Source organism: Hippopotamus amphibius, chromosome 8 (assembly GCF_030028045.1).
Source record: "Hippopotamus amphibius kiboko isolate mHipAmp2 chromosome 8, mHipAmp2.hap2, whole genome shotgun sequence".
Classification (NCBI taxonomy): Eukaryota; Metazoa; Chordata; class Mammalia; order Artiodactyla; family Hippopotamidae; genus Hippopotamus; species Hippopotamus amphibius.
The window spans coordinates 94,413,638-94,437,808 of NC_080193.1; the positions used below are offsets into that span (position 1 = coordinate 94,413,638).

Consider the following 24,171-nt stretch of genomic DNA (forward strand, 5'->3'; position numbering starts at 1 on the left):
CAGTTGCAATTTAGATTATAATTCTTGAAGCTCCAGAGAAAAGAAAATAGTAAATGATTACAAAGGGAACAACATTTTAAAATATTTTTTATTTCAAAAATATATTTTAAGCTCTAAGATGTTATTCTTTTTATTTTTCTGATATCAGCAAAAACACTTTTAAAATAATTATGTTTAGCATCTAGTGTGGAGCAGCAATACTTGCCAGATGTTGCTGTCTAATTGTTCTGAGCATGAAAGTGAAATGAGAATAGAGGACCAGGGCCACTTAGAAAATTGTTAAGAACCGTTCTCAAAATATGATAGCTTTTGAGTAAATAATATTTTTGTGTTTTTAATTATAAGGAAAGATGTTTATTAACAATGGTGAAAGTAGAACTGAAGGCACTAGTGGTACTCCTGCTAACATTCCCACTGGTAGTCCAGATTTTTATGCTAATCTAGTTAGTCTTCTTTTTTTTTCCATTTTTTTCTTTTTTTTCCTTTGTATCTGAGGCTAGGTAGTTTAAAATAGAGATTATAACAGGAGATTAATTTTGTATGTAATTCTATTTTATATACATATGAACAAAATTTTAGTGAAGGACTTTACATTTCGAAGTCATGTAATGAAGTCTTTGAAATTAAACATATTGTTTTGTTAGAGGTAGAATAAAAATTCATCTATGTATGCTATATCCTATTCTTATCTGTTTTCTCAGTACACTTATGAAATTAATATAAATAAAATTAATAAACTATCCCAAACTCCCAAGTAAAATTACCTCCCCCTTTCCACTATTAAAATTAAAAAAGTTATCTGATAGACATATCTAAAGATGAATATATTAAATTATATTAAAGAAAGAATGATAATTTTTAAAAATATATGTCCCAAGAAAATATTTCAGTCATCTTATAATGTCAAGTGGTGTACAATTCAATTCAACACTGTTACCTGCAAAGAAGATACCTTGATAAATCTACATTTTTACCATATGTTTTAATTTTGAATTCCTTTTGCTTTCATCATGTGAGCTTTACCTCACTTGCCATTAAAATGATTAGAGTTCAAACTTAATGTTAAAATAAATTTTCATTGATTTGATTTCACTAATTTGAATGCTTTGCTCTTTTGTCCTCTTTGTATTAATTGCTCAACAACAATTAATGGGAAAAAACATTATACAGTACAGAGAATGCAGATTTGGTTGGGAGAACCAGATGCCCTACACATATAAACTGCCCATTTTCATATCTTTAGAAATGCAGTTGCAAAGAACATAGAATCAGGTTCTACTCTGGCTATGATTTTGGATAAGGTAATTAAAATCATTTTACCCTATTCATTAAAGTGGGGCTTCTGAAAACTAATCACAGGTAGAGTTCCCACAGTACTTGAACATAATAAAATTGCCTTTCTTTTCTTTAATTCACTCTTTTTACTGAATTGAAGGGCCTTTCCTTACGTAGGCTAAACTCTTGAAGTTTTATTGTACTGCCTTTTCCTATGTGTCTACTTTCAACAGAGGCAAAAGGAAAGCACCTCCAATGATGAGGTTGGGATGTAGTCCAGACATCTAACAGAGCCAGGATGTTTTTAAATACACAGTTTTTCATGCAGAAAAGATACCTTAAAAGCATAATTTTACCTTTCAACTCAAAGTATTTTCAAAAAGACTTCAGGGAAATTACTGTGACTTCTTAATTATACTTAGAAGTAGATTACATAAGCCAGAGTGGTGCTTCATCCCTGCGCAAACTTTTTTTTTCCCTTTAAATTTCTCAGTCTTTCCTTCCTATTATGGAGGGAGTGTAGAATAAAAAGTTTAAAAACAGAATCCCAACTCAGAAGTTAGAATAAGTTGGAATCTGAGTTCTCTAGAACACTTACCAGTTACTTACCTCTTTAAACTTTTCTCATCGGTAAAATTAGATTAGTAGTAATTAACTCATAGGACTTCTGAAGTATTGAGAGATATATTGGATTTTATAAGTATATTCAAACAATGGTAGCATTATATAAATATATTCAAACAATGGTAGCATTACCTAGAGGTATTAGAGTGAGGTGATTAACAATGGGCTTTGGAACCTGATGGGCCTTTGAATCCTAGTTTGAGCCCTGTCTGTATGGGAGGCCTTTGGCACCTTGTTTTATCATTCTGTATTTCCTTTGTTATGCCTTTGGGGTACAGGAATCCCCCCCCAAAAAAGAAAATTCTGAATTTAGCATCTTAAGTAATTTTATGAGTTCCCAGAATGTATAACATGCTCCTAAAAGGGCATCTGAAAGTCATGTAAATGGAAAGTAATTGTTAAAAATGAGCAAATACAAAGCCACATATTCTAACTTGGCCTAATAATCCTGCCACAGTTTAGCTCTCTTGAAAGTGTATTTATGAGAGGGAGCAGAGATAATTATCAAGCAGGATAGAAGAAATCAGCTTCCCGGAGAAGTTTTCGTATCTTCCTCTTAACTGTAATAATAATAATAATAATAATCAAAATAATAATAATACATCAGTTGAATGTTTGCCATATAACAGACATTGTGGTGAGCATTTACGTGTATTAACTGATTTTCTCCTTACAATTTCCCTGTGAGGGAGGTATTATTAATATCCATATCCTCATTTTATAGATAAGGGAACTGAGACTTGAGGAGGATAACACATGTGACTGAAGTCTTAGAGATGATCTTTGGGGCAGTCCTGGTTACCCAGTCTGACCTCATGGCCTGTGCAGATATTTACAGCCCAATAGTTTTCCCTTCTTGAATGTCAGCTTCTCAAGTTGACTGAACCATCTGACATTGTTAGGCTTCTTGGCACTTGGGTCATTTCTTCATATTGAGTCTCAAAGAGCATCCAGATACCCCCCAAAATTTTTAAATCATATTTATTAATCCTGAAAAAATGGAAGCATTCTAAGATAAAAGCATGTCTTAATTGAGAATACATGGCAATATAGGTTACAGAGCTTTACCAATGAATAGTGGAGCCATCTGTTATGACATCAGATGTTGTGATGTGAAAATAATGAGCGTGGTGTTCTAGGAGCCATAGGATATAATGATTCATTAAAAATGATGTAAGTAGTTTCCAAAGAAATTTTAATGAGTTTTTTCATTCAAATATTTTAAATATATAGCTTAGTTAGTAAATACAGTATTTGATTGTATCATGTCTTCATTCAAGAGTGAAGAACTTTCTTGCCCTATATCAACTAGCAGTCTTATTACAGCAATGCTTATTACACAGCTAATGATTAATACCCAATTTATTATTTAATTAAAAAAACTTTAATAAATTTAAACAAAAGTTTGGAGTAATGCGACATCTCTGACCAACCCTGAGCTACACAGATATGTTTAATAGTGTTCTGTGTTTTCTAACGAATCCATCCTGCTTCAGTAAAAACTCCAGACCCTTGAAATGTCAGTTTACTTGTCCCTGCCCTTCGGATTTTATCTTAGTTTCTATGAAGCACAGTGGTAGTGGCAGCCAAGGTGAAGTTCACAGGGAAATTACCAGCAGAGACTTTGTGACCTGTGAACTATGTACCAACCTGAACTGAACAGAGGGAGATCTAACAGTTCTAAGTGCTGTCACAGAAGGTACAGAGATGACAAGAAATGGCTCAAAGGGTTAACTCAACCAGATATTCAGGATTGATTACTTATTATGGGGGAAAGAGTGAGTTACAGAATTTATGATCTTGTCTTCAGGAACAGTTTATCTTATGCCATATAGATAACCCCAATTTTTTATTAGCCAACCTAGGAAATACATTTAATAATATTTTAGCTGGATATATCTAGCTCTAAAATTATTGTGCCAGGCACCAAACTTAACTTATGAAAATTTTGTATGATTATCAGAAGTTTTTATTTGGTCTTCTTTCCTCCTGAAAAATCCAATACTTTATTCAATGTGCACATATGTTTAAATACTTTGAACAAAGGAGGCTCCTGAACTACACTGAAAACATATTTTGAAATAGCTACCATTTTGTGAGGACCTGGTCTGTACCAGGTGCTTTATATACATAGTTGTCATTCTTACTGTAAACCAATAAATTAAATATTATTATTTCTGTTTTCTAGATAATAGAATAGAAACTTTAACTTGCCTGAAATCACACAGATAAAAATAGCAAAGATATGCTTAAAATATGAACTAATCTACAAATTGTGGCATATTCATATAAAGAAATACTACACAATGAAAATGAACAAATTACAACAGTAACAGCAAAAATAAATGTCAAAAATATCAAGTCAAAGAAGGCAAGAGAAAAGAATAACTGTGTTATTCCATTTATATAAACTTATATACTGGTAAAACTAATCTGTGGTGACAGAATAGTGGATTTGGGAACACTCGATTAGGAAGCAGCAAGGAGGAATTTCTGGAGTGATAGAAATATTCTGTTCTTTGTCCGGGTGGCAGCTGCATGGAGACAGGTGAACAAACACCATATGTATGTATATTTAAAAAACACAGAGCTCAAGATTCATGAATTTTACTGCATGTAAGGTATACTAATTTAAAACTTTATACAAACCAATCTAACTCCAGAGCTATTTCTATTTCTATTTTGCCATGATATCTGATATTTCAGGTTTTAAAACCTGTGCTTTACAAAATGATGACTACTCCTATTCAATCATTCTTTTTCTAATTGTCTCCAGGTTAAAAATCTACTTAAAAGAAGTAGTCAATGCAGACCTACTTGTGAGTTTTATAAATGTTTTAGAATATGCTTCTTTGCTCTCTTAATTTTGTCTTTATTATTTTTGTCATTACTTTAACATTATAGACATTTTAGCAGAGACACCAAGGCCCCAAAACCATGTATTTATTTTTTTAATAGTCTTATATTGCCTCTTAAAAATCTTGATGCTTGAAATTGTATTATAATCATTTTGCAAGATGAAGTCATTCTGCTTTCTCTTGCTTTATTTTTTATTTGCAAGTCTTAGCTTGCCAGCAGCAAACCTATACAGCAGTATTATTTATTGTCACTGTCATCAAGAAAAATCATACTTTTCTGAAATCCTCTAAAGAAGTAGTGAAGAAATCACACATTGTGAGAAGAGTTATTAAAACTATATAAGCTAATATAGTAGGTGAGATATTTGAAAGTGACCTTGTGGTATATCCCAGGCTTATTGTATTAAAGCCTGTAAATAAAAGGGACAAATCATTTCTGGGCACTAATGTGACTTTCCCCCTTATTGGTGATGAAAACATTGAACTCTGCTGATTTGTTCTACTGGAGCAATTACATTTTCTGGAAAGTTGGAGCAGTTATTTAAGAGGATTGTTGTCTGTAATGAAGCCTTTCTGGTAGATATGGGAATAAAGATATTTGATCTTTACGTAAAGGAGTGTTCTGTTTCATTCTTTCTCTTTATATATCTTTGATTGTGTTCATCTCTCTTATCAGAGAGATACTCACTTAGTGTGAATTTTTTCACCCAAATTCTGGAAACCATACTTTGCTCTTTATCTTTATAATTATTGATATAGTTTTAATGTGTTTTCTAATATATTATAAAGTGTCATTTTCAAAACATTGAGTCAGATTCCCCCTTCCAAAATTAAAAAGTTTAGAGGGTAACATCTGGTACATTAATCACTCAATTGTTTGCTAATAACCTCAAATAGAGATCAGGTTTACCTCAGTGCTTTGTAGATATTTCACACAGTAGGAAGATCCATTTGCAAGTAAATGGAAATAAACCTCTTGCCTTAAAAAATTACACTTGGAAAACAGTATGCAAGAGGCTAAACTTTATTAATCATTGGGGAGGTACAAATTAAAATGTTACCACTTAACACTAACCAGAATGACTACAATGAAATAGATAGAAAAAAAACAGGGTTGACAAGGTTAAGAAGCAAGTAGGTTTCTCATCCCCTGCGGAATATAAATTGGCAAAAGCACTTTGGAAAACTGTCACTGTGCTCCAGCATTTTCACTTTTATGTATGTCTACAACATAAATGTGCACATATGGTCACTAAAGGCATATTCTAGGATGTTCCTAGCAGTGCTGTTTCTAAGAGCCCAAATGGGAAATACCCAAATGCCCATCAATTGTAGAATAGTAAAACAGAACATGCAATACCATGCAGCAATGAAAACGAACAGTATGGGTGAATTTCACAAATATAATGTTGAGCAAAAGGGAGTCAGATAAGAAGAATGCATACACTCATGCATTGATGTATGAAGTACAAAAATATGTGATAGTGATCTTGCTCAAAATCAGGATAAAGATTTTAACAGGGAGTGAAAGCATGAGGAAAGTGTCCGTTGAGCTGGAATGTTCTACTTCTTGATCTAAGTGCTGGGTACGTACGTGTAAAAATACATTGCATATTATGATATGTGCATATCTGTGTATACATGTTGTATTTCAGTTAAAAATTTGGAAAAAGCCTTTACATCTGTTCAATTCACAAGATGTATGTTTTAAAAGTACATAGAAGATGCCAAGAGGTTTCTTTTGAGTCAGTGTGGCAGAGACTGCTTGTTGCCTCCCAATTCTTTTATATCTGTGTAACTTTTCAACACTATATGAAGTTTAGCTGGTCGTATGACCACTCAGTACAAAGACTGTGATTCCCTACCTTTCATGCTCAGCTGTGGCTCCATGATTGAATTCAGGTCAATGAGACATAGATATAATGTCTTGTGACTGTCTGCAGGGACCCTTATTAAGAGACAACATAATCAGTAAACAACTTTTTGAGTTATTACTAAATATAAAAGGTAATATAATCAACAACTGTGTGACAGATTCTGTGAGTACAATATTCCCATTATAGAGTTGAACAGAGTCTCATAAATGTATACAATGCCACACATCTAGCAAATGAAAAACTAGATTTTGAACTTAGTTTTACCCAGTTAACTAGATTTGATATTATTGCTTTCAGACTCAAAACCCTAATAGTGAAATATTAATCTATCTCTCTACACACCCACCCTACCTGTAGTATATCTAGCTAGCTTTTTACCTTTCTATCAGTCTACCTATAGTATACAATATATTACGACTTTAGTATTTAAGGTGGATTCATGGGGAGGGTAGGCTAGAAGCAAAATGTTGAATCTGATATGACATAATAGAACCTAAATTAAGAAGTAGCAGGAAATATAAAAAAGAATGGGATAAATTAAAATGAACATTATGAGGATTTTATTTAGGGTGTCATGACTGATTAAATATTGAAGTGAAAGAATTAATTACATATTTCAAGTTATGAGTCTAATTGACTTTTACAGCATCTTGTTTTGATTGTAATGGAAATAGGGAAATACAGGGGGAGTACAAGTTTGGGAGAAATTATTAAGCATGTTGACATACATGTAGAATTATATAATGAGGTAAGAGAACAATTTGAGAAGGAAATTCTGTATTTGTAATTTAAAGTCAGTTACAAGACAAAATTTTTTAAAAATTTTCACATTGTAAAGCAATTATATTCCAATAAAGAGCTTAAAAATTTTTTCTAGACAATATGAATGTTTAAGGGATTGCTACTTCCCCAATGAATAGAAAGAATTGATACATTAAGATCATACAAATTGTATTCAATATTTTATGTGGTTTATAATGTAAACATCATCTAGTGCATAAGGAGAAGATATCACTATTACATTATTAATTAAGCAGCTAACAACTTTTTACAAATGTTAGTCATATTCTGAAGATGTCAGTATCATTATAGTCATCAAAAACATTTGAATTTCTACTGTGTGCTTGACACTTTCTTTGGTACCAGGGCCACAGAAAGATGTATGTCATGGTTCTTATCCTTTAGAGACCTACATTATGATAGGGGAGACAAGTACACAAAAGAATTAAGAAAGTAAGGTTGCATTTTCTCTGTTAGATGAGTGCTTCAGATAATGTGTCATAAAAGTTAGAGGCAATTCACCTCTAAAAACTAAGTGGTCATAGTAGACTTCTCAGATGTCAAGCTAAAACATTTTGAAAGCTAAGAATTGTATTGGATCTTGAAGTATGTATTAATACGTTGGAACATTATGGAGAGAATTACTGAGCTCCATTCAGTTGAAATCAAGATATTTTTGCTGTTATTGTCTATCTTAAGCTGACTTTCAGTCAATTAATCTAATAATTTTTTCTTGAAATTGCCTTGCCGTGATCGAAAAACTGCCCACTGTTACTTCCTAACATTTGGTATCCTCATCCATGAGCTTTTGACTCTGATCATGGAGCTGAAATACAGAAGGTTACATCACTCATTTACATTATCACTCTCTCCCCACTCCCAATACAAATGTGACATTTCAATTTTGCACACTTCAACTCTCCTTAAATCATCTGTATAAAAACTTCAAAGCTTGATTGATGATGAATGAGCCATTGTCTCCTCAAACACCCGGTTCTCATTAGCCTTTAGAGTCTCAGCTTATTAATAATGAACCTTGAGGGCTGACCCAGTGGGGTAGCAGCAATTCATTGTGGTCCCAGCTGAAAGGTCTGGGTTTGGGAACGATACAGGAATCTCTGGACCAAGTCCATTCCAGAGATGATGTATTAAGTATCACAGGTGGATGATGTGAGCTATATTACTTTTGTATCATTATCTGCCAGCAGACTTTCATGGCTTAAAGTGATGACAGTGAGAAAGATACATTGCTTTATGTCTGAGAAAATCCAGTAACTGCTTCCTGTAGCTTCATCTTGAAAATGGGCTTTTGCCACTTTGGATTTTGACTTCTTGATCATGAACTTTGGCTTGGATAGGCAATATAAGTTTGATATATGCATTATTCAGACATTCCTAATTAGACAAGTGCAATATTTCTAATCTTTATTTACTTTTATTATCATTTTAATTCTAAGGTTGACCTGTAAATGCACCCATGCAAAACAAGACATTTAGATATATAGTCAGGGACTGAGGTGAAGGATTTCATTTTTGCTTATTAGATCTTTCTTATATCATTGTGTTTCATAGCTTTGTGAGTAGAACTAAAATTTTACTGTTGATACCAATCATATAGACTAAAGGGGAATATGGCTAACTGCATTTAAAAGTATAATCTTTATTTTGTAAAAAGAGAAAGACATTCAGTCTTATTTGTGAATTGTTCTTGGGGGGTCAAAGCAATTTTGTCTACTTCTAAACCTAATAAGGAGGTCATATTAATCTGTATTTTCAGCAGGGATGCTACATCATAATTAGGCTCTTTTATATAGGGCAGGGGAAAAAAACCCAAAATTCAGTATTTTGTCACATTTTCTTTTGAGAGAATATATTTGCAAAATATCAGTGATTCTCTTATTAGTCACTCATCCCCCCCAAATTCACTATAATAACTAGCATTTCAAAAGTAATGAAAAGTACAAAAGAACTTATTTAAATACCGCAAACATTTCCTTCTTCATTAGACTCATGCAAATGAGAATCAAGGGAAGAAATGGTCAAATGTACAAACTTGGTGGATTGGAAGTCTAAGACACAAGTACTTTTATGCCTTCTTTAAAATGTCATATTGGCACTTTACACATTTCTAAAAAATAAATTTAAGGGACAATATGAAGTAGATATATGATTCAATATAAAAACATCCATTTAGACTTTTGTGTAGCATATGCTAGATAATTTGCACAGGTTCGGGAGAATTTTATCTGTCTGGGATAGCTCAAAATCTTGATTGTTCACCTGATAAATAATAACTGAATTTGATGCAGAAAATAGTTTCAGGGATACCAATGAAAATGTCTAAATGTACCTTACTAAATATACTGCATGCAGTAATTTTGCACATTATCAATTATCAGCATTTTATATAATAAAAGCTATTTCTCTTTCAACTTATAAAAACTCTAACCTCAAAATTATATATATATATATATTTTTTATTTTCTTATACTCAAGATATTATATTTTCTTTCATGAGGCAAATATTTATTGTGTATCTGGCTTGTGCCTTGCAAAATGATAGGTACTGGGAATACAATTTTGAACAAAATAGAAATGACCCTTGGCTTAACAAAATGTAGGATTAGTAAAAATGACCTATAGAGTGTTTAGAGAAAAAAGATAACTTTAATTCTTACTTTTAATCTCAGTTGGCCTCAACCCACAGCGGCTTGAAGCAGGGTTTCGGTTCCTGGCCGGTGATTGAGGTTGGGTCATAGCAGTGAGAGCACGGAATCCTAGCCACTAGACCAGTGGTCAGTGACAAGACCCTGGCTTTGCAGAAAAGAATTCCCACAAAGACGGAAAGTAGTGAAACTACTAAAGTATTTATTAGGAAAAAAAAAACTACGTGTGGATGGACACACAGGTAGGCTGAAAGAGAGAGTCATGCCCTCGTGGCAGTTTGAATCACTTTTATGGGGCATTTCTTCCATGTTTCCTTTGACTAGTCATTTTGATTTGCCTGGTTCAGAGTCCGTATTTAGTGTATCTCAGGATTTTCCCACATGTGCTCATGCATCTCTTAGCCAAGATGGATTCCACAGAAGTGGCCTATGGGTAGGTTTGGCCACTTAGCATCACTCCCCTTTTGACCTCCAAGGAGCCTCTCTGCACATGTGTAGTCGGCGGAGGTCTCCTGACTTCCAGAATGAGGAATACGTGGTCTCTTATCTTCCTTCTATCTGGGCAGTGCCCAACCTCCTCTCTCAGTTGTCCTGGTTATTCCTGTCTCAGAGTATGGGTCCACAGGGAACAAACTCAGACTGTTTGCCCTGGGGGCCCGTCTCCTGCCTCACTTTGATTTGGTCAGAATATAATTTGAATCTAGGAACTATAACAAGTTAATTGACCTATGTTGGTAACAAATTTCAGGGTACATTTTTTTTTTCAGTTCAATTTAACAAGTATTCATTGAGCAACTATTGCTCCAGGTTTGATGCTATAGATACAGCACTGAAAAACATTCCTTGCCTTCATGGAGTTTAGTCTAATTACTTCAGCTACAAATCATGTGGTGTATATGTTAAATTTAACACATTGAAGAGTAGTGTGGACTACAATTTACTTACTCTGAATACAAAAACAAAAAAAACAAAAAACATGCTTTTTTTTTTTAACTTGACTTGCATGTATTAATCTAGTAGAAAGTGTTTGAGGCACAAACATATTTGTGTTTATTGCAGTTTTTGAAGTAATGAAATTATACTTTTTTCATAGGCAGTTGTATTTAATATATCTTATTATGTTTAATAATGACCTTTTTAAAGAAGACATAGTTTTATTTTGTGAACTTGCTGGAAATATTTTTACATAATATAAGAAAATTCATAACCGATTTTTTTCTACCAATTGTTTCAATGACCAAGAATCTGTTGGTGTCTCTGTTTATTCTGATATATTTCCTACAAGGGAAGTGAAATTCAATGGAATGAGATTACCTTGAACTTATTTAGTTACTAAACATTTTTTGAGTCCTTTCACACTTCCAAGCATCTTTGTTTGAATATAAATTAAATCTGGACTCATTTGTCTATCTTCCTTAGAAATTGTCTTTTTGTCATGGTTTTAAAATATAATTATTAATCACTTTATTTCACACTAGTGGGGTAGAAACTCTTGGTGTAACAAAGATGGTACCTTCTAATAAATCTTTAATAAAACTTATAGAAACTAAGCTATTAGCAAAGGTAAATTTAGAGTATAGCCAGACACTTTTCTGATATCATCCTGGATAAATATCTCACCAAGCTTTTCTCTCTTTCTAATTTTAGTCCCTTTTTCTAATTTAAACATATGATTTTAAAAAAGCCTTTATAGTCAATGAAGGCAGACATATTAGTTATCCTTTTAGTCTGGTAAACAATGTGTATTTTAACAACTTTCTTGCAGGTCAATACCTTTCCCTAGAATTTTCTTAGTCCAGCAGTAAATCTAACTGAATATTTCCCCACAGAAGTATATTAAATTAATATTTTAATATTGTATAAAGTTATAAAATAAATGTAAACCACATAAATGAATAAATGCAATTTTGATATTATTTCCTGACACGTTTAGGTAATCAAGTTGAGCAAAAGAAAATGTAAGATGAAATGTACATAAAAACCCCTATAAATGTCAATAAAATATACACTTTCTGATTGTGAGGTTATGACATTCAACAACAGATTATGGTCTAAGACAAACATAAAGGATAAAAAGACGGGAAAATATACACATACATGTTTTCAGGGAAAATATACACATACATGAATAAACTATCCATTATCAAATATTAAAACTTTATAAATCCTCCTGACCAGAATTGCTAACAGATGCTGAATTCAAAATGATAAAAGTATTATCCAGATCGATCATGACTGTAGTCTTAATTTAAAATTTTAAGATTATACTTGAATTATTATTGCGTCTTTTCTAAATCCTTTTCCAAGTATAGGCCAAGCTCTTGAACAGAGTATTTCTAAGAAACAAGCGTCAACATTGGTAACAGATTAATTTTGCTGAAGAAAGGGATTTGAAGAGATTATTATTCAGTATAATATAATCTGATTCTCTTTGAATATTTTTAGATAGGAAGTTGTAGATGGATACTGTGTTACTTCAGTATGAACTATTTGAATTAAAATGTGACTCCTGAAAAATATACTCTTCCTGCAGTGTTTGAGCTATTACCTTTTCTCTTCACATTTTTTTAAAAGTAGAACTTTTCCAAATGTAGACTGAAAAATAACCTTCATTTCCTGGAAAGCAGTCAAAATCTCCTTTCTTTGTCACGTAATGAAGAATTATTCCTAGAGCAGGAGAGCATCACCTAATGTCTAATGAGAAAGCTATTAGTATGAGATCGTCACATTTCTTAGATAGAAACTTAATGCCAAACGTTAATGTAGAAATCCATTTTCACAATCTTTCTTATGTCTTACATATCCCTTCTGCTTTGATGAAAGTTGTATGGTTAGGTCATGAAAAATAATGAACTGGGTTTTAGAAGTAGAAAGATGATCTAATCTCTTTCTGTTTCTTTTCTCCCCTCCTCACTTGAGAAAATGGATCCAATAGTCAGTGAAAGGATTAATGATGGAAATGGGATTGATTTTAAATGTGGAAAGCCCTACAATGTCAAAATTAATCTGGAGGATTTTATATATGCAACACAGTAAAGCACTTTTTATGTGACCACCAATCTTACTTCCACAACACCTTTTTTTATGGTGTCACATGTTCTCATTCTTTTATGCCCCATTTTGGTTTAAGGGGACTCAAAGATTTAGCTTGGGATATTGCACAGGAGAGATGATTTTCTTAAGGCCAGCACAGGAGAGTTGGTTGCCTTCCCAATATTATGTCCCCCTTCTTCCTCACTAACAACCCCACACCTTTGGGTTTTGTTCAAGTCACCTAAATACTTGCTCACTCAGCCTCTCTTGCAGTAGGAATGGCCATGGGATATTGTTCTGGCCAATGAAATGCAGACATCCTTGAGGAAATCATGTCTTTCCAAATAGAAAGTTGAAATATCACCAGGAGGAAGCCTCCTGCTTGCTCTTCTGTCTTTACCTTGCCTTGAATTCAAACAAACACCATTAGATGAAGTAGCCATCTTATGCCTGGAATGAATAAAGCCGACATAGATAACAGGTTGTGGGTACCACAGAACAGCTAAATTAATATCCACAGCTGCCTCCGATAAGTTTCTTATTATGTGAGAAAAATCATTCCTTATCTTTATACATTATTGTTAATTGGGCTTTTGTTATTTGTATCTGGATGCTTTATGGACTGATAATATGATTTCTCTTAACTTGTGTTTGTATTGGACAAGAAGAAAAAATATCACAGATATTGGGTAGAAAGATGCTATCTGTATTTCTAAACAATTTCTTATAATGATAAGAATAGTATTTTCATAGGGAATATGTACCTTTTTTCCTGGATAACGTAAAGCTATCCGAATGAAACTCTGTGTATCTAATCAGCCATTGTTCAGATGGGGCAAGTAAGGTCAGCGTTGTGAAACAGAGAATCAAGTAAAACTTGGCTTTGGTGCACTTAATCCCACAGTTATGCCCTTGTTCCAATGAACCAGAGGGTTTTTATGATACCTTGTTTTCTGTTGTTCTTAAAGAATAATTGGCAATTCTACTGACTACATTTGAGATGAACAACACTTTTGTGATTGAATCATTAATTTTACCTTCCATTTTGTGCTAATTACTTACCTAACTGACTCCAGGCAATGTCACATTGACTGAAACAATATTTTTAAGGGAAATTTGACAATTTGTAGCAAAAGTCTTAAAAATATTCACAATCTGTGAATGTTATTTATAGAAAAAAAAATTTTAAACAACTAATCAGAGATAAACAAATTAAAACAATAGTAAGAGGGAACTGATTAAATAAGTACTGTTTAAGTTATACCCTGGCATATTACATGCTCCTTAGAAATAACACAGAATCGTGTTTAATTACCATTGAATATTCACCATTTAGTATTAACAAAATTAGCAGGTTATGAAATATATGCAATATTATTCCAATTTCAGAGGAAATAAAAAAAGACTGATATCATCTGTACCAAAAAGGGAAAAATGTTTCTCTCTGAGTGTTTGAATTATGAGTGGTTGTTTTCCTTTGTATTGTTCAATGTTTTCAAATTTCTACAATCTATATGACTCAGGAAGAAAAGATAATTTTAAAGATATCTTGGCTATTAACAAAGTAACTGTAACTTAACACTGAAAATAACTTGAGTAAATCATTTTTTGACTACCATTCATCATCAAAAAGTTTGACAACAAATCTGTTTGTTTGTTTGTTTGTTTGTTTGTTTTAATACAGAAATCCTGAATGGTGGCGTCTATGTAGACCAGAACAAATTTCTTTGTTATACAGACACAATTCATTGGCAAGATATTGTTCGAAATCCATGGCCTTCCAACCTGACTCTGGTGTCAACAAATGGTAGCTCAGGATGTGAGTAGCATATCTTTTTTAATGTCTCAAAAGATTCTTCTACCTCTTGTCTTCTCAAGAATGGCTTATGTTTATCATGTCATTAATAATATTTTGAATTTTGACTGCATCCATTGAAATGTTTACTTATATATGACAAGATAGTCTTTTTACTTCTAATTAACTCTCTTTTTAGAATGATACTCCCCCTTTACAAATTCTCACTTTCTTAACCTGATCCCTTTTGCTAAATCTAAATTATTTTACCATATTTCTAATGTCTAAGCATGTGGCCCTTGTCCGTAAACTTAAGGCTGGTATATAACTGCTGTTTCAACTCTTTGTGACTCATACACCACTGAGAAAAAGGTAGGAGAACAAAAATGTACTTTCCTATTCACTGTAATTTTTAGATAAAAAATAAAAACCAGTGAAAATTTTAGAATTCCTAAGCCTTCATTTACCCCTAAAATCTTCATGGTAATAACTTATGACAATTCTAAACACTAAAATTAGAGTGGAGAAATACATATTTCATACAGAAGAAATATATATTACATTCTGGTTTTAGTCATTAGCCTAATAAACTAGCCAATTTCCCATTCTTAATGTGTATAGTATTTCTACCACAGAGGATTTATTAAATTCAGTGTTTAATATGATTAAATGATAAGCAAGTAATATTTGAGCTATCATTAAAACCTTTGGAAATTATTCTGCATGGAATCTGTTTCACTTTCATAAAGCAGGCTATGTTGTCCTCACATTTATTATTACTGACATTTGTATGAGCACAGACTCTCTACCAAGTGTTACCCTGGGTTTTATATTTCTCATCTATTATTATATGTTTCCCATCTGAAACCATAATTATCTTCACACAGTTCAATAATTATTTGCAGTAGAACTGATTGTGTTATAATACTTTTGTAGGAAATCAAATTCCAATGGACAATTATTAAATTTCTTGATGGTCCTAATAACATAACAGAAAAATACGAATATATTTGATCCAGACTGACAGCTGTGTTTCTAATAAATGGCTAAAACGTTTTTAAAAGAGTAAAGCAACATAATTTACTTGTCACCTTTGAGCAGAAATTTGTATGAGGTATCATCTTTGTTCAGCAGCGTTCAAGTTACATACCTTGTAATATTACATGTGAATGAGAAATTGAATCTGTTCACACTAACAGGGCAATCGACGTGCTTCAGAAATGGCTTCTGTTTTCAGTCTGCCCATACTATGGTACAATTTATATGAGAAGGGAAAATCATAATGTTTGGATAAGAGGAAAGGCCTACTGACTTTCTGCTTATTAGTTATTAGCCTGTAATGAGTGAATGAGATCAAGCAAGAATAAAGCCCAAGACAGAAGCCAAAGGAAATGTGTCCACCAGCCTTACAGGATGTGGAGCAGGAAAGGTCTGAGGGATTTGTTGCACTTTCACAGATGGCATCTCTTTGTGTTCTTCTTTTGAAGGCAAATTTGGATGTTTGTGCCTATAATTAGGCACCAGTAGCTGTATTTGTTTTTGCATACAAATAATTGCAGGTGCAAAAACTATAAATGCAAAGTAGAATCATAACAACTGCTTCTTTACAAATTAACCACCAATTGCTTGGTGAAGTTTTATTCTTTACATATGAGTTCCATTTGCTGACATACTATATACAGTGCAAAATACCATAGTTGATAATAATAATTTGGCTGGACTTGAATATTGGTTTCCAATGGCCTTATCCTGAGTCAGTTTCTTCATTTACCTTCTCCCCATGGGTGATTACTGCCAGTTCTCATGGCTTAAAATCAGCTTCCACACTTAGTCCCAGAACTACACAACACCAACCAATCAAATCATGTAAGTTAAGAATTTGATAGGCATTATTGACTTCACCTTATCTTTGGTTCTTGGCATTTATTTAATCACTAAATCATGCTGAATTTTGCCTATTTCTTCATTCTACATATTTTTTAATTACCGTTGCTCTAGTTCAAGACTTCATCTGTTGCCTGAGTTATTGGAACAATCTCTGAATTCTTAATATTTTTTGAGGCCATAACCCTTATAGCAGTCTGGTGAAACCTATGGCCCCCTTCTCATAATATTTAAAATAAATAAGTAGGCACAAAATAAATATTATATGTCATAAATCAATATCCATAAAATCCATACATTTGTAAAATAAATTATAAAGGGTTACAGTGAAAATAAATTATATTGAAATACATCTATCAGCATACTTTAATTACATGATATAGTAATATGCTTCCTTATTATTATATTACATAAAGTATTCTAACAGTGGGATTAATATATAATATGGTTTGAAATAGTGATTGGCATAAATAACAGGGAAAGTCACTGTAATAAATGATGCTGGGAAAACTGGATAGCCACAGGCACAAAAATGAAGTTAGATTTTTATCTTATGCTATATATAAAATTAACTCAACATGGATTAAAGACCTAAATGTAAGACCCAAAACTAATGTAACATTTCCCCCATCAAGTTCAAGAACCTCATAAATTCTATCCACAGCCCCTTTAGGGGCCCAAGAACCCTTGGTTAAGAGCCCCTGTGTTTAACTACTCTCCTTTCCTCCAGTCCTGACAAGTCCACCTGACAAAAGGCCAGCAAGAGCTCTATTTAATGGAAATCTAACCATGACCCTGTCTAAAAACACTGTCACTACAACTGACTAATGCAGGGCCAAATCTAAACAAAACCAAAGGCTTGAGTTTTCAGCAGATTCCTACTTATTTTTCCCCTCTATGGAATGAGTTCTTACAATTTCTTTGTACTGCCCTTCCTTTTCTGTTTGCCAGACCAAATTTTATTCATACTTTAAGACACTCATCAATTGTTATCTCTTCTAAGAAGTGTTCTCTTCTACAGGCTAGATTAAGTAACTTTTCCTGTGTAAATCTATAATGACCAGTGCTGAACCCTGGCATTCTGTCTCACTCTAAAATGAAAAGTCCTTGTGGACAAAGCCCAATTCATCATTCTGTCCTCTGTTCTAGCACATGATAGATGGATAACATATATATATATATACATACACTGAATAAATAGATAAATGAAATAGATCTGGTCATAAATAGGAAAATCAGATGAATTCAAGTTATATTTTATTCCATTCATCATTTATATTAAAGAGAATGGATGTGACGAATAAATTATAATCCACAGACAGGTATCTTATCCATTTCAAGTCTTTTTCAGGTAAAGATGGCAATACTCATCTACATGCTTAATTTAATTTATACTTATAATTAACTTATAATTATTTCTATTAATTATATTTATGTTCCATTTATATTTTATTATATTTATAATAATTATAAGATAAAATATGTGTCCATTTTCCTTTAGTGTTTAGTGTTTAGAGACCTTGATTTGTTTAATATTGTAAATATGTGCAAATTACACAATTTTAACAAAGAATTTAAGAATAATTGATTCTTTGATATTTTGCAAAGTATTTCTTAATGTATGCTTTTAGGTTTTGGTACAAAACTAATTCTTAAAGCAGAAAAGTGCAAGATTTTCAAAAGAAACCTGGCTTTTTATTACATAACCTTTCAGCTATAATTGAAACAATGAGGAAAAGGTTTGACGTGTGTGGAAAAACAATTTTTAAATGATACTACTTCTTTAAAAATATGTTGCTTTGGAATAATTTTAACCAAATTGTGTTCTTCAAAATACTTGAGATACTTAAATCTAAAGTTTAGCAGGGTAAAGAAGAGATCAGTGTCTTTTTTCTTATACAGATTCCTAGCAAGACTAACATTCTAACATTCTTGAATAGCTGCATTAATAGGGCCTATTCAACAAACTACCCTTTAAAGTGAAAAAAATCACATAGCGAGTTATGTTTCCCTTACTTGGAGCTCTATAATAACACTCATCACCAGGAGAATGTCAAAATGATGGAAATTACTTTCCCTCTAATAATTAAGTAAATGGGAGTACATCAGAACCTGAAAATGGAAAAATAGACAATGATATTTTCCCAGAAGAAGATGTATAGTTAAAAGAATGGATTTAGGAGCCAAACAGGCTTGTTTGAAATCTAACATTGCCTCTTACTAGTTCTGTGAACTTGGGTAAGTCACTTAGGCTCTCAGCACCTCCGTGTCCACAACTATAAAAGGAGAGGGTCAAAAGCTGAGCTGAGCTGCTAGATTTCATGGTTGTCAATTAAAACAAAGAACCGATAAGAAGATAACCCTCAAGCTTTTAATCACCTCAGGCAGTATAGTATAAGCAAGAAGCTACTGTGGAAAAAGCGCCAAGTTCTCCACTGTGCCATTTTTCACCGCGGAACAGTTCCAGGAGAGGGTCAAATTGATCAACACAAACAGGAAATTGTCTCACTGCTGAGGGAGTCCCAAGCAAAGGCTCCTAAAGTTTTATTGATCTGGGGGCCATAAGGCAGGAGGGGCAGAGCGGGGAAAGGGCTGAGAGGTGGAAATTACTGAGTACTGAGCCAGAGTGGAGAAAAAGTGTCTTCAGGGTTTCCCCCACCCCTTTAAGGACATTTCAGCAAAGGTACCCAAGGAAAGCACTTGATAAAGAGGACTCCGAATGGAGGCACCTGGGCTAGGAATGTCAGCATGCTTAAAAGCATGGCTTGGCAGGGAGCCTTGAGCCCTCCTTGACTGCAACTCCCTTCCAAGACCTCAACACGTTCATTGTGCACCACTTCTGCTGTAAGGGGGGCTGCTTTCCTCTGCGAGAGCTTCCAGGTACAGCTTTTGTAGCTACCTGTGGTCAGGCTTGAAAGATCACACATAGATTCTTGGCCAGGAGCTTATAGTATCAACTTCCTAGGGCTATTATGGGCTATTATGAGGAAGGGGTTATAATGAGGAAGAAATTAGTTAATATGGGTCACAATTTTTATGATTTCATATGGTAAATGAATAAAATGTCTTTGATTATTATTTGTTTTTTTCATATGACTTGACCGTACGTGGACAGAATTATTTTTATAATATGACAGTTATAATTTTATTATATATTCATCAGTTGACATTTTATTATGTTTCTGTTTCATGTGTGTTTTAGCAGCCAGCAGATAATATTTCATAGTTTGATCTCACTGAGACACTGAAAGGAACAACACTCAGATACTCCAGATCCTAGTCTTTTTTTTTTTTAGCTTATACCAGATGCACCTCTCATTCTCAATTGCTTTCTAAAACCAAATACCAGCTAATGACAGAAGTGGGAGTGTGGAGGAATTGGAAGATTCATAAAAGAGCATTAAATTCACAAACATAATTCGAGGACTAATCATTTATTTAAACCAGATGTTCTGCCTGCGTTAAAACCATTAGTAAAACTTAAAACTTTTTTCTTCCTTTAATGACTCCTGCATATCTTAATAATTGCCCGCTTCTAACTAATACTGCATGTTGCATCCCATATAGATAATTTTGTTGAACTAGAAAATAATCAGATGTCAAAATACAGTTAAACCTGATTTTCTTAGTTTATCAACTGTTGTTACTCCTTCAGTGTTAAAATAGTTACATAAAATATATGCACTCTTCAGAGTTTAGAATTTTGTAGTAGAGTAAAAAACAAAATTTACCCACAGTGCATTTCAGTACAGCCTCAGTTTCCGTGTATTATATACACACATATCCACTTTTACATAAATGCATGTATAGAATCAAATTATATATATTATATATTATGTGTACTGTTTTAAAAAGAATTTTAAGATAAATGTTTTAATTAGGGAAATAAAAAATGTGAAAAACATTAGAAAGCTTAATTGAATGTGCATGAACTCACTTTTATGTAAGAAGTTATAAGGTATAAGCACGATATACTTGCTAGCTTGGTTTTCTTTTTCTTTAGTTTCCTGGGAAAAGACTGCATTGTTTCATTTTTTTAAGCTCTTTATTGGAATATAATTGCTTTACATTCTTGTACCAGTTTTTGAGGTACACCAAAGTCAATCAGCTGTATTTATACACATATCCCCACCTGTTTCATTTTTTGAGTAAATTTTTTATGACAGATCTTTATTTTCATCATATGCAATAGTTTTCTTTCAATTAACTTTTTCATCAAATGGTGTATGTATATAAAATTAAAGAAGTATGATCTTTGCTTTCTAGAAAGTTATAGAATATTGCTCAGGAATACTTTACCTCAACCCCAGGTGACAAAACAGAAGAATTCTCCCACAATAGACCTTTCTTAGCTCATCTCAGTTCTCATATTTATCATGCATTTCATGTGCTATTTTATTTTATTGCAAATCGTATGTATATGCATTTGCATATACTATATATATAAAGTAAACATGTATAAATGTGTGTATACAGACACATGCATTTACATATACACACATTGGTCTCAATAGTTTATGATTATAAATTAGTTTTCACTTTCCTTTTACATATGAATCACCTAAAATTTGGAACAAATTCCATAGTCTCTCCACTCTGGCTATGTTCTCATACTGCCAACCCCAACTTCTGCTACAAATGACTCCAGTAAACCTCACAGCTGTACTTGGTACTCCCTCAGCTGCTCTTAAGACCAACTGTACCCTGAATTTCCTCAAAGCTTAAATGAAATTAGTTATTAACATGATTTTGCTAACAATAATAGTGGTTATTGAGGGGCAGAGAGGCCCAAACTTGACTTTTGTATTCCTGCTCTGTGCTGCAGGTGAGGATACCCCTAACTATAGGGATCCTCTGACCATTTGCAGACCTTAGGGAATGACTCTCTTATTGTCTCCTAGGCTTTTTGCCCCTTCTCCAGGTGAAGGCTCATTTCGTTTTCTGAATTAGTAGAAACATTAATTCACTGCATAAGAAAATACCCACTCCAAGCACAGAATATAATGTGGTTTCCTAAGAAAAGTTTTAGTAGTACATTTCCCAAAGCATCATTTCTTCATTCTAAAATTTTACTGTGTCAGTAGTGTGCTGGTAAATGTTTAGTAACCTCTTTTCACAAAATAAGGAGGAAAACATGCCGATTTGTAGAGTTTGCTGATTTTCATGGTGTAAACATTCCTAACATTATCCCTTTTTTAGCAACCAATGTGGATTTTGGAAGAGATGCCCACTTAGCATGCATTTAGGTAGTATTTCCAGCATGCAGATTCAGCAGATGTGAACTAATCAGGAAATAATGAATTTCAAGTATATATTGTCTTTGTTTTAATAAAATTTAATCATGGGTTTGTATATTTTAATATTTAGTAATAGCTGCATTTAACAACCAGCTCTCACAATTCTAGAAAATCTGACAGTCAGCTGAGAACACTACTTCCGTGTGTGAACGTCAGTAGCCCTGTGGAGGCAATGCTGGGCTAAGCCCAGTACAGCGCTTATCGTTTCTCTCTGTAAGGATGCAAAGAGAAAATTAAGCCTACACGTCATACGTGGTAGGAACTGATCATGGACCCTAGTCTCCTCTGGGGTAAGTGGTGAATAAACACAAACACACACACGCATGCACGCACACATTTCAGGAAAGAATAATCTCTTAGAGACAGGGCAGTTTAACTCAAAATTTATAGAAGAAAATATCTTCAGGGTAATATTCTGCTAACATTTTTCATTTAAATTATTAAACAGTATACTTAGCTTCTGTATTCATGTTAAGTTCTTGCACTCAAGATTTCCTTAAGAGTAATGGATAGAAGTTACCTCTGTCTTGCTAAAAGGCTTGCTAACAGAGTAAACCTCTTTTACCCTCTCAGAGTAAACTGAGTTTCTACCTCAAAGATTAACTCCTCTGTACCCCAGCAACCATACTGCTCTAGCTCTTAAAATGTTCAATTTTCTACCTTCAAAAAAATCTTCATGACCATAGCAAGGAAATAGAGATGTTGTGCATCATGGTCTGGCATTACAGAAGGCAAGTTTTTTTATATCCAATGATTAATAGTTTCCAAACTTGGACATTTATCAGAATCTACACCCAGAGATTCTCACTGAGTAAGTTTGGTTTAAGAGTGGGAGGCTACTTATCATCGAAGTTCTCTAGTTGATTCTAGGGACAGGTTTAAGTAGCACTGATCTGGTGTAGGATTTCTGTGCTAGTAAAATGATTAGCAAAGCCTATTATGATTAATATATTTCAGACCTATGCTGATTCACAATAGGTGTGGAATGCAGAGGCTTGCTGCAAATGAGCAGCTACCAAATACATGAGTCTCCTCTTAGTGAATATGTAGTGCTCTGTTGTCATGTGAAATTTCTGTCACTAATTTCATTAGTAACTATAGCAGTGCTTTAAGGGCCTGTGACCTTTTGGGCCTGTTATATCACATGCACTTAAAGAATTCTGTTTCTAATTCTTACAGAAAAGCTGTAAGGTAGATATTAAGAGCTCCATTTGGGGTTGCTGAGAGCAATTTTTAGCAATAAGGACTCCCTGTCTTCCAGTGAATGGTGTGAAGAGATCAAAATTTTATGAAATAGCAGGTCTCTGGGGTTCAAATTGTCCAGTTGAGGGCTGCCATCAAGATTTTATCGTTTGTCTGAAGTTATTTTAAAGTAAATTTTAACAAGTCTTTCCACTTATAAAATTTTCATGGAAAAAAAAAATCATTGCTTAACTAAAAGTTGCTGATATTATGAAAAAGGTTTCCACACTGCTCAGACAAGAGTGGAGAAAGGCCACACAATGGAAATAATTAGCTTTTCTTTGAAGTAGTAACTCCTAACATTTTCTTAAATGGAGAGTTTTTGGATTTGGAGACCTTTAGCAATGAATAATGGCTTTCTTATTGGAAAAAAAAAGTAATAAGAGCTACACACTTTGTTTAAATTGGGTAACAATCACAGAAAATATAATAAAAGTAATATAATCAAAAATAAATCTTTCCCAAGTATCTTATAGATGGGTGAAGGGATAAGCAAAATGTGGTATATACAATGGAATGTTATTCTGCCTTGAAAAAGTAGGAAATTCTGTCATATGCTACAATCTGGATGAACCTTGAGGAAATTATACTCAGTGAAATAAGCCAGTCATATGAAGACCCATACCATATGATCCTTACTTATATGGAATACTTAAAGTAGTCAGAATCATAAAGATGGAAAATATAGTGGTGGTTGCAGGGGCTGGGGGCTCAGGGAGAATGGGGAATTATTGTTTAATGAGTATATTTCAGTTTTATAAAAGAGTTATGGGGATAGATAGCAGTAATTGTTGTACAACACTGTGAATGTGTTTAATACCCCTGACCTATACACTTAAA

General features: G+C 33.2%; 1 protein-coding gene across 1 annotated transcript in view; it reads left to right on the plus strand.

Moving 5' to 3' along the window:
- Positions 1-24,171, plus strand: part of ERBB4 (erb-b2 receptor tyrosine kinase 4) — a 1,095,516-nt gene that overhangs the window by 722,999 nt on the left and 348,346 nt on the right. Inside the window, exon 4 of the mRNA XM_057744756.1 lies at positions 14,798-14,932. Within this exon, the coding sequence (XP_057600739.1) occupies positions 14,798-14,932 (135 nt within the window). The remainder of the gene's footprint in view (positions 1-14,797; positions 14,933-24,171) is intronic.